General features: G+C 36.5%; 2 protein-coding genes across 5 annotated transcripts; one reads left to right on the forward strand and one right to left on the reverse strand.

Moving 5' to 3' along the window:
- Positions 1–295: 295 nt before the first annotated feature.
- Positions 296–2,757, forward strand: LOC108983977 (CRS2-associated factor 2, mitochondrial). Of its 3 annotated transcripts, XM_018955786.2 has the most exons (6): positions 297–871; positions 1,413–1,540; positions 1,628–1,853; positions 1,995–2,122; positions 2,239–2,365; positions 2,504–2,757. In XM_018955786.2, exons 1-5 carry the CDS (start codon positions 397–399, stop codon positions 2,362–2,364), a joined length of 1,083 nt encoding a protein of 360 aa, XP_018811331.1. In that variant the 5' UTR covers positions 297–396; the 3' UTR covers position 2,365; positions 2,504–2,757. The 3 variants fall into 3 exon arrangements, with proteins under 3 accessions (XP_035543320.1, XP_018811331.1, XP_018811323.1); XM_035687427.1 differs by having other exon boundaries at positions 296–871; positions 2,272–2,757; XM_018955778.2 differs by having other exon boundaries at positions 2,239–2,757.
- A 279-nt stretch (positions 2,758–3,036) lies between these two features.
- LOC108983990 (purple acid phosphatase 18) lies at positions 3,037–7,584 on the reverse strand. 2 transcript variants are annotated; one of them, XM_035687428.1, is made up of 6 exons: positions 7,492–7,584; positions 7,167–7,380; positions 5,738–6,406; positions 3,971–4,159; positions 3,806–3,894; positions 3,037–3,534 (listed from the first exon to the last, which is right to left on the reverse strand). In XM_035687428.1, exons 2-6 carry the CDS (start codon positions 7,299–7,301, stop codon positions 3,315–3,317), a joined length of 1,302 nt encoding a protein of 433 aa, XP_035543321.1. In that variant the 5' UTR covers positions 7,302–7,380; positions 7,492–7,584; the 3' UTR covers positions 3,037–3,314. The 2 variants fall into 2 exon arrangements, with proteins under 2 accessions (XP_035543321.1, XP_018811339.1); XM_018955794.2 differs by lacking the exon at positions 7,492–7,584 and having other exon boundaries at positions 7,167–7,484.
- Positions 7,585–12,145: the final 4,561 nt, after the last annotated feature.

The following is a 12,145-nucleotide window of genomic DNA, read 5'->3' on the forward strand; positions in this document are numbered from 1 at the left end:
AACTAACTTACAAGGGAATGGTGTATAGGGGCTTATAAATCATCAACAAATCCTATACTTAATCGATGTGAGATCCTAACAAAGATTTAAAAATACATGTAATAATGAGATGAGATTAAATGAAAATTTTGTGTTTACTTCCGGTTTGGGATTGTCTTTGTCACGTAAATACGATGATTAATAAAATCAATTTTATTGACAGAATTTAAGCTAATAGCCTAATATCGTAAATTTGTGGGATTTTGTGTAATTTCTTTGGTAGGAACACTTTCCATTTGATAATTATGCAAGTAATTTTAATCCTTTCCACCGCTCATTTCATCGCCAGCACCAGGTCACGTTCCGTCGGTTCCTGAGTGTGCCGAGTAGCACAAAACCTTCAATGCTCGTCTTCGCATGGCGCTTCAAATTCAAACCCTAACCATACGTCCCAAGAAATATTTTCTCTGTTTTTCTCGTTTCTTAAGCCAATTCCTATCTAGAGACCCTTACGACCCTCCATTTTCGCCATCTTCTAAACCCCCAAAACTCAAGAAAACCAATAAGAAAGATCCGAGTCACGCGAAAGACCCGACCTTGAACCGGCCGCTCAAGTCGGACCTTCACTTCGACTTCAGATACTCCTACTCTGAGACCAACCCGTCCGTCGAGCCGATCGGATTCCGAGAACCCCCGAGGTTCTCTCCGTTCGGTCCGGGCCGGCTCGACCGTAGATGGACAGGGACCTCCGCCCCGGCCCAACAGCAAGTAGACCAAGAAAGCGTCGCGCAGGCGAGGAGCCGGGTTCTCGGTGACCCGCTTACGGAGGAGGAAGTTGCAGAGCTCGTGGAACATTACCGTCACAGTGATTGTGCTAGCCAAATCAATCTTGGTAATTTTATATCCCAAATTATGAATCTAAAACTGGGTATATTTGTTTTCTGTTCGGTTTGCTCTTAGCGTCTTCTTTGGAAATGTATGTAGTTCTTGATCATCTACTTGATTTTGAGAGATACGGGTAAGGAAAAGCGTTTCTTTTTGGGAGTGTATGGCATTGAAAATGTGTTATTCTGGGAGATTTCGGTATTAAAAATGTGTCATTTTGCTTTTTTTAAGAAGTTAAATGCCTAGATACAGAAAATGGCACTGGCTTGGGGGGAGCATTGAGAGACCTCTGGTGGTGAGGAGGCCAGGATTTCAAGGATTTTCGAGCTTTGGTGTAAGTGGGTTACTCGGGGTTTAGGCTTATTTATCAATCATTAAATGCAAGATAATAAAGCCAAAAAAAAATTGCAAGATAACAAAGATTGTGAGAACGTGGTATGCCTTTTTTAGACCAGGAACCAGTGTTATCACATTGCACACGCAAAATTTCAAAATTTTTCATATTCAATAAAAATGTATGAACGTACCAATAATTTTGTTCGTGTTAGGGAAGGGAGGAGTTACTCACAATATGCTGGATGACATCCACAACCATTGGAAAAGGGCTGAAGCTGTGAGGATCAAGTGCTTGGGTGTGCCAACCCTTGATATGCATAATGTTTGCTTTCACCTTGAGGTTTAACTTTATTCACTATCCATCTGCACTTATTGAAGGATTTCCTATTTTTGGTTTTCAATAATGTAGATAGTAGTTTGTCTGTAGGACAAATCTGGTGGGAAGGTTATCTACCAGCACATTAACGTCGTTCTTTTATACCGGGGTCGAAACTATGATCCAAATAATCGGCCAGTTATTCCTTTAATGCTGTGGAAGCCCTATGCACCTATATATCCAAAGCTTGTGAAGAATGTTGCTGATGGGTTAACATTTGAAGAAACGAAGGAAATGAGAAACAGGGGACTGAATTCTCCCCCGCTAATGAAACTTAGTGAGTAAAGATAAGGCTTGATGGCTATATATAGATTAGTGTAATTCTTTCTTCTCGCAACTAATGATTGAAAAATGAGTGATAAATTGCATGGAGACATGACTCTATAACCTCAATCATTATTGGATGATTTTGCTGCAGCTAGGAATGGCGTATATGTGAATGTTGTGGCGAGAGTGAGGGAAGCTTTCGAGACAGAAGAGGTGGTGAGACTAGACTGTACCCATGTTGGTACCAGCGATTGCAAAAAAGTAGGCTTGAGATTAAAGGTATGACACCTTATCTTCGAATATTCTTATGAAAGTCATGAGGCTCTTTGGAGGGAGTTGTGAGTTTCTGCTCCAAGCTTTTATATTTGTGGTTTTCATTTTTCTGATAAATTCAGGATCTGGTACCTTGTGTCCCGATTTTGTTCAAGGATGAGCAAATAATACTTTGGCGGGGGAAGAGAGAGCAGGAACAGGAGTCTAACTTATTGAAGGAAGATACAAGTGCAAAGATGCTTGGATGAGGTCCTAAAATTTGCCATGGATATTTTAAGTGAGCTCTTGCGGACAGTCGTTCTTCTCCAAACAGACAGCAGTCTGCAAGAAGAATTGATTGATCCACGCAGTCTGATGCTTAAATGATATTTGTTGGATTCATCTCAGGTCCTCTGCAAGATGTTTTGGGAATCCTTTGGCTGACTGGACATATCAGTATGATCAGAGCATCTCTCCACCACCCAAACTCATGTCATCACCTATAAAAAGGCAACAGGTCTGCCACGCTAGTGGCGTTTAGATTACCTTTGCGACTGCCTTCGGAGATATCCTAAGGTGTAGAATTGTGCTCCTAGGAATTCGACCTTTTGTAGTTTTTGAAACGGATTATTATTTTAGGGTTAACTTATTGAGAATTTTAGTTATATTATTTTTCAAGCAAATGACTCTTTTATGAATTAGTCTTCATACAAGATCCAAATAGAGACTGTTCATACAAGTCTATACAGTAATGTTTGTAAAAAATTTAAAATTATAATAATATCATTTTTAAAATAAATTTTTTTTTTTTTTACCCGCATTCATTAATGAGACTGCACACGCATGCAGTCTCCCACTTAAGATTGCAAATAAAATTTATCTTCTTTTTTATAACTGCCATAAAAATATGCCTTCTAGTTTTTATAAGGCAAACATCCAACAAAAGGAACAAACATCAGTGGTACCATATAAACTTGAAATTCACATCATACAAGGCTAGAATTTATGGTACAAACAAAATAGTGGATTTCTGGTAAAATACATACAAGACTAGCGGCTGCTTGAAATCAGTGAATGTATTCCACCGATTAAAGCAGCCAGCCAAATGGTGGACTTGCATAATTCATGGACTGTAAAATCCAGTATTTATAAGGGTCCTTTGCAAAGAGAAACTTCGTTCCTATATGGTGAAGCAAGCACTAGAGAGCATAACAAAGTTCTAAGGTGCCACAAGTATTTTCCTTAGTTCATTTTTCTTCTCGGCAACGCAACCTGAACTGATGAGTGACGTTATCCAGACCTGATCAGACCTTACAGGTTCGTCATCATCATTCCGATGCCAGCTCCAGAAGGCATGAGTTGAATTCACGATCTTTAACTCACCATGACCAAAACTTGCTTCCCGAAAGACTGACCATTCAGGCTGTGGGTTTACATACCTATCAATTTACAAGAACTCAATGAGATCGATGCCTCTTATCAAGGAGTTATAAACAAAATAAACAACGCATTTATTCCCTAAAAACCAGGCTTCCAACAACGAATCTGAATGTCTCATCTGCAATATTGTGATTAAAGATGTCCAAAATATGTAAACAGGATCGAGTTCTTTCCTTATGTGCATAAGATCAAGTCAAACATTCTGTGTATGTGAGTATATTTGCCCATGTGAACGACAGAATGTGAAATTTTGTTATGGCGAGGATATACCGGTGAGCTAAACCTTCTCTGTTTCCTCCATCACCAATGGTTATGTGGACAGTGCCACAAGGATCAACTCTTCCAGTATTGACACGTTTCTGTTGAACAAAACACGGCAAGTTAAAATCCATGTGCAATATCATAATAAAGAATTCTTAAACAGTCTAAGCATACCGTGCGTTCGTAAGCATGAACATGACCAGCAAGTACTATATCCACATTGGCGGCATAAAGCAAGGGTTCCATGGCCATCATCATATCGTCACCTTCACCTTGATGAGCCTTGTTACTGTTATACCAAGGAACATGGAATAGCACGATCAGCCAAGGTGTCTTTTTCCGGTCCACTTTTGAGAGATCAACCTATGGAACAAGAGTGACAGTAAAATCCAATTTTAACTGACTGCCCCTCATTTCGTATGAAGCATTGAATTGGCAGAGAAAATATTCAAACAATGAAGAAAACAGGAAGAACTGGATAAGCATCTTAAATTGTATGTGGATGCCAATATAACAGGATGATAGGAAAATTAAGTTTTCATGTGTGCTCATATCTTGAGGTTAGCCTCAAATCTGGGGTAATTAAACAAGGAAATTAAGCTTCAGTCAGTCATGCTAAAAGCCTAAACCTAGGAAATGCTCCTGTCAAAGACTACAATTTTTCCTATAATGTTTGCAGGGGGAACATGTTTTTAAGTGGGATCTCAGTGGCCAGAGAACATATCTAGTAGGGCTGTAAATGAACCAATCTGTTCAATAACCCGCTCGGCACTCACCCGGTTAAACTCGAATCAAACTTGACTTGTGAAAAAAAAAAAACTCGCCCGTGAAAGCAGATACCCGCTTGATTGGTAAATGACACATACCCGACAAAACTCAACTCGACTCGGCTAAAGCTTGTTAAGGCCCGCTCGTTTATGCCCGAGTCGATTCGTTAGCTCGACTCGATTAAAACTCATTCATATATTGATAAATTTATATACATATATTATTTATATATATGTATCAGCTAATAATATAAGCATATCATTTTTATAATTAAATATATAAGATGTAACCTAATTACTTATATCTATATATTGAATATACTTTATAGTTATATTTTATAACTTGTACAATAATTAGGTGATAAGATTTAATAGTTTCATATATTAGTATGTGAGAACCATATATGAAATAGATATATGCTATCATATTATGTATATATATTAATCATATTATGTATATATATTAATAATTTATGTAGGCATATAATATATTGTTATTATGGATAAATATCAACTAGTTAGATATTAATTATTTATAAACTTTTAAAATCTTATAATTCAATAGAAGTTTTACTTGTTAGTTGTACAAATTTAATATTATATTTTTTATTTTTTATCTATCTGATTTATTATTTATTAAATCTTGTTCAAAAAATAAGCAATTCAAGCCAAACTCGAACTCGAGCTTGAGTTCGAGTTGGGAATTTAACTTACTGAGTCGAGCTCGAACAAAGCTCGAACAAATAATAAATAAAAATCTCGAGCTTAGCAAGCCAAAAACCGGCTCGGCTCGATTACATCCCTAATATCTAGGTAGCAGGTTCGGGTCCTATCACTTTATTCCCTAGGTTTACCAAAGTTAAGCAAGACCTAGTTACAACAGTTGTCTAAAGCCAAACAGTCGCTGTGAGGATTTTCTGTACCATCTTCTGTACCAAAGTGGCATGCCTAAGCATAATTATTGCAACGAGATACAACAATGGATATAGAACCAACATAATACATTGTAAAGCTCGTTGCGAAGCCTTCCATTTATTTGATTATTCAACCCAAACATTCATCTCTGTTGAATTTTTACTCTTATTCATAATCAAAGATTGACTACTCTTTATGATTTAATTTGGCTATTTAGTAACAAAATAATGTTCCTTTCGAACCAAAATAAATGACTAACCTTCAGCCACCTGTATTGGTCTGACTGCTCATCATAATCTACATATGAACCGAGCATGATAACATGAACACCTGCAACTTCAAATGAATAATAAAGATTTGAACTCGATCCACTCTCCTCAAAAGGCATCTTCCATCTCGAATTATACGATTCAAACCCATCCTTCAACAATGGTATGTTCTCCTCTTCATGGTTCCCTTCTGTAACCATCCATGGCCTTGCACTTGCAAGGGGCTGCACCAGCTCACCAAAGGTGTCCCATCGGTGTTGCAGATAATCAGCATATGAGAGGTCCCCAGGAAGTAGATGCAAATCATAGTTGCACCGGTCAATGTGGTCTAGAGTCGTTTTGGTCCAGCCAGTTTGACCCAGATCCCCTGCCACAGCAAAAGTAACAGGAAATTGAGCTGGAGGGGTCTTTAACTGTAAGTCGGGTCCTTGTCCTCCACATCGGTAAAAGTAGATTGTGTTATGTTCCAGAGGCCCGATGACTGTGTGGTGTATCTTCCCTGAACTATAGAATAGATAACTATAAGATGTGCTTTCTCCTTTGGCTATAGAACTGTATCTCCCAGGTGATGTACCATACTCAACAATTGAAGGAGAATATTTATCAACAGTGACCCATGTCACTCGCATGTGCCTGTCTCCGGCCAAAGAGATGTGAACCTATAACAGGGATGTGCACCCAAAAGTACTTAAAAAAAACAAGCATAGCCAAACAAAAATACAGAGATAATAAACGGGAGATATAAAAGAGCAAGAATACACCAGAAATCAAATGTCTCAAGGGACCATCATTGGAAATTCGCAAAATCATTCCTCTAAAAAAGACTTTGGAAAATCTATTTGTCAACACAAAAGATAACTACATCTACTCAAATCAAAATAACTTCGTAATACACAGAATTATCACTTAACTGTATCCATGACATTCAGGGAACTTAGGATTTTCCAAATCCATATTCACAAGACTACTATATATATAGGTAGTAAGTCAGTCCAATAAGGGTTTATAAACCCAAGGACCTATACCATAAGATAATCACGGACATGCACATTAGTTCCAAACACTGGATGGTTTCACAGTCGAAAAAAGCAAGCAGTGTCATACAAATTCTGTAATATAACTTATCACAACAAAAAGTCTCATAATTTACTTCTCATTTGTATTACCAGATGATGTCTTCAATTAAACACTCTTTTCACGGATTAAAATCCTCTGGATTTCCTACTCCTAATAATAACTTTTAAATAAATGAAAAAAAAGCTGAGAATAAAAAATCTGACCAACTAGTTAAAGCCGAAGTTACACAAAGAAACGAAGCACGATCCGACACGTATAACAAGAAATCAAAGAAGGATGAGATCGGAACCGAAACTGTGCCACTATGCAATGGAGTAGGAAGAGAATTGACAACAACGTTACCTGCTGGGGATAATTCGGGGGCTTTGGGTTCCACGAGAAACGCAGGGTTTTGCGAGGCTGAGGTCTAACGTAGTCGGCTATCGCAGTTACCGGGATTAAGAATAAACAGACCATAAGGATCAGCTTCGGATCCATGATTCTTTCCTTAGGTGACCCGAATCAGAACTCACTTTCTGTGGCTCTGCTATAACTTAAGAACCGACTGGATTTTCTTCTTCAGCCGAATAAGAACTGTTCGTCAGCGTGTGGAGACTTTTGTTCGTTTGGCTGTGCATTTTGCATTAAAAGTTTAAAAAAAAAAAAAACAAAATCAGCAAATCCGTACCTTGTGTTGTAGCGGGCTGCCGTATAGAATTCTTTCCGGAATCCATTTTTGATTAGTTAGCGTCCGTGAATTTTTGTTTCCATTCATTAATGTGAAAAGGCTTTTTAAAGTCTCATTATTCACTGTTTATTTTTCGGCATTTTCTGTTAGAAAAATATCTAAATATTCAAAAAGTGTCACATTGAAATTTATGCACCTTCTATATATTTATTTTATTTTATCGAGGCTGAGCTGAGAGTGAACTGTGCAGTTGGATGATAGGAAAATAAATAAATATTAATAGAAATTATTATTAAAAATATTTATTTTACATATATGATGTGGTATTATCTAGATCACACATCTTTTCAAGTGAATATTAGAAACAATTAACTAGAACTAATCACGTAATATGTACAAAATATACGCTGTTATAGTGATTTCTCTCTAGCATTACTCTGAACCGCAGAGTAGCAATGCTCTTAATGATAAATACCGATTATGTTACACATTTATATGGAGAATCATAGAGTTCAAGTAATCTCTCTTGGACAATATTTTGATTCCATAACCTCTCATATTCATGAATAAAGGTTGGAATTAAAAAAAAAGATCTAAAAATTACATCTCTTTTATGATACTTCTTTCCCAACCCATACGCACCAAATGTCTCCATATCTTGAGATGATAAAACCTGCAAATCTGATGGTTTCTTTCTCAACGCGTTTGCAAAAATGATCAAAAGCGTTTGACAAGCATGGAGTTCATCCATCTTCTGCAAGTCAGTGAGCTCCAATGAAAAATCCTTCCATGGCTGGTAATATGTTCTGCATATTGAACATGCAGGTTCAAATTATAGATTGATGAGCGAGATAAACGTTATCAAAGCAATCTTCTGCATAAAAACAAGAGATGGAATCCAAGCTTGTTGATATTTCATGAAGAGTACTGCTATAATCATAAAAAAAATTATATAAAAATAATCATACAAAGTGACGTGATTTCATGTAATCCGTTTGATTTACTTTATAATATTTCATTGCTTTGTAACTAAAATGAAATCTTTGGCAAAACATCATACTGTGAATAAACAATACCAACTATATGCGTGACCGGTTAGCTGAACTCTTTCTAATTCTTCATCAAGGATTCAACAAAAACAAAGTCAACCAAATGTTTACATAAGATCAACTTTCTTTGAAAGCAAATTGTCAATCTAACATGCTAAAACAACATTTTGTTGCAAATTGTGATGCACACAGTCTAGTTGTTTCCTGAACACTGTTTGTAGTTAAAAAATTAATGATGTGAAATCAACACTGCTAAAGATTGCAATTCTTGTTTTCTTCGTAAAAAAAAGAGATATAATATTCTGGGTTTTTTTGTTGGTCATCTTGGGTAATTTGTAATGTTTTGGGTCATTATCTCATCAATTTTGTAAATAGTTTTGTATAAAGACAAACCTGAAATAAGATAATAAATCAACTTTCTAGTTTACTTCTATTGTCAAGGACAGAGAGTTTCAAAGTTTCTTTGCCAAGGGGTATGTGCTTTTTCACATTTTCATGGTTGTTCTCAAGCAGGTTGTTGGGGATATTGTATTGACACTTTCATGGGTGTTTTTTCTTGTATACTCATGGAGGGAGAAGTATGATTAGTTTTGTAATGACTTTGTTTTTTCTTGTTTTATTTTTCTGCTCACATTTTGCATTAATTATGGGCTTAATATTGCAGAGTTTATACACGTGGCTATAAACAAATTAATAGTTAGAAAACTATTAAAGTCTGTTTCATTTAGGTAAGGTTTGGATAGTGAGATGAGATGAGATGATTTTATATGAAAGTTAAAATTTAAATAAAATATTGTATATTATATTTTGTGTGAGAATTTAAAAAAGTTATAATGATGAGATGAGATGAGTTTTCAATCCAAATCGGGGCATAAACAACTATCACGTATTCTTCCATGACAATCAAGAATCCAACTAATAGTTATTCTTTCTGCATCATTTGGATTGTACATCCCACCAGGATGACCCTAAATGGTAGATACCAGTGACAATATATACGACAATTCAGGCTTTCCACGTTGAAGTTTCCAAGCATCAAGAAGCTCCAAGCAGTTAGAAGAAGCCCTTATATATAGACACAGCAATTCACCTCTAGTGTTACCTTTTAGGTCTCGTTTGGATAGTGAGATGAGATAATATGATTTTAGATGAAAATTAAAAGTTAAATAAAATATTGCTAGAATATTATCTTTTAATATTATTATTGTTTTGAAATTTAAAAAAGTTGAATTGTTTATTATATTTTGTGTGAAAATTAAAAAAAAAATTGTAATGATGAGATGCGATGAGATAAAATCGTTTATGTATCCAAACGAAGTCTTAGTAATTTAATGAACTCTATTTGCACGCGAGTTCACAAAATCCTCATCTTCATCTTCTCCATTTGCTGCAAATTTTCATCTCCATATTCTCCATCTGCTACAAATTGTTGGTGGGATTGCTTGGATTAGTGATTGTCCAGAAATCCCTAAATCTCATTCAAGATCAATAATCTCCTTACAAAATAATCGTAACTTAAATTTCTGTCTTGTTTTGGGTCAATCAGTAAGACCAAAAAATAATGGAAAACTCTGAAAGGCTGCTTCCTTCTCGACCACATACTTGAAACATTTTCTTTGCGGGTCTCATGGAGCCCATTTCCTTCTTCACTCCAGTGCATTAAGTCCACACAGTTTTTTGCATTCTCAGACGTACACTTTTTTGCCTTATCAGCTTCTTTTGCAATTGTTATTAAGTTTCCATATTTGATTCCGTAGAAAACAAACTCAAAACTCCGTTGGAACGATTAAGCTTCAACCTTCATCTTCTCGTCTGGGCCTTCTTTCCACTTGTGCAAGAGTTCACAAAAAAATGTAATGGAGCACTGACCACCATTGTAGTATGTATTTTCTCCTTTGTGTGACCCACTAAAAAAAAACCAATGACCCCACCTCCGTCACTCAAGGGATTTCCTCTCCGCGCGATCCAAATTTGAAATCTTTTAATTACAATGTTTTGAATGTACCTATTCAAGGTTGGATATAGTATGTGTTCATTGTATTGTCCTACTTGAAAGTTTTGAAAGGCTGGAACTAAAAGACAGGGACAAATCTCCACAAATGCATTGCCAATTTGAAGGAAAGAAGAGAAAATGATCCTTATAGAAATCTGATTCCTCGCTTAATTTACCAAATCATACATGGCTTTACAGCTTACGTCCCTACATTTTAACTCTGATTTTTTCATGTATTGAAGATCATCATGAATCCGTTGCCTTCATACAATTTATTTCAAATCTGCACCATTTCATTAAAGGAAGGAAAAGTCAACATTTCCACCTCAACATTGGTGCGCAAATATGCTTGCATTCAAATTTTTCCTTAATGATATGCAATATTTCTTTTAAGTTTAGCTTCATGGGTCACTTTGCCTTCAAACTTGGGATCTGCTTGTTCGTCATCATCATCATCATCTACAATTACTGTAATTGAAATATGAACATAAAATAAAGAATAGAGAAAACCTTATAAATGGTTGGGTTGTTGAATAACTAATAACAGCCCTCCAATTACAACCCGCCATGTAGCTCTTCCATTTTACATGCTGTGTACCTGTCTACACTGAAGCCTTCATTTCATTTCTCAATTTGTGTCTAACCTTTCATCTCCCTCGAAGCCTCATCGAAGCCCTCCTCCTCCCTCTTCCACCTAGGCACACATCGATCACCTTCTCCGGCGCGGAAGTCTCATCCTCTCCCTCTTCCTACACTCATTGATGCCTCTTCCTCTCCGATAAATGTCCGAAATAAACTTTATAGATATGCAAACAAAAACTAGTTGCATGAGGGTCAATAACAGTAGTAAGTTTTTACAAACATTTACCATAAAATGTAATGATTTTGCTGTGTGAATTGCTTGTAAAGAGGAATATAGTGAGTGTAATGGCTACTGGAACGATGGAAGAATAAGAAGGCACATAAGATGTTTGATGAAAGGCTCAGTAGAGCCACTGATACTAGCTACTGAGCCTGTTGTCGATTCCAACATACATCCTCACCGTTTTGGCTTACTTGTGGCCAAGTTAAAGATATATGCAGTACTGCATAATTGGAGAGTTTTTCACATATTCCACCTTGTCCCATCTGGTATATAAGCATTATGATTTATTGATGTGTTTTCAATTAAGAAATTCTTCTTCTTCTTCTTTTAAGAAAAATAACTAAATTAAAGGATGGTATAAATGATACAGACGACCCCCATGAATTCTGAAATTGTAGAAACTAAGTGTCAGCCCTTTGTAGCATTTAATCAAACACATACCTGAGTGTCAGCCATGAAATCCTTGTGGGCAACTAGTTACGTTGGCGTCAGACTTTCTAAGCGCCGTCGGCATCGGATTGAGATTGGGGTGGTGCAAATGAGAACAAAGATGTTTCACAAGTACAAGAGAAGGGCGGTGCAAACGAGTGGTCGTTACGCGTTCAGTTATGCTAGTGCAAGAGAGGGGTGGTGCAAACGAGTTGTCACGTTACGCGTCGACGTCGGATTGAGGACAGTGCACATAGACTAGTGAAGCAACGAATGGTTTTGGGTTATGCAAATGAGAAAAGGGCTAACTTGATTCTT

Source organism: Juglans regia, chromosome 2 (assembly GCF_001411555.2).
Source record: "Juglans regia cultivar Chandler chromosome 2, Walnut 2.0, whole genome shotgun sequence".
In the NCBI taxonomy this organism is placed as follows: Eukaryota; Viridiplantae; Streptophyta; class Magnoliopsida; order Fagales; family Juglandaceae; genus Juglans; species Juglans regia.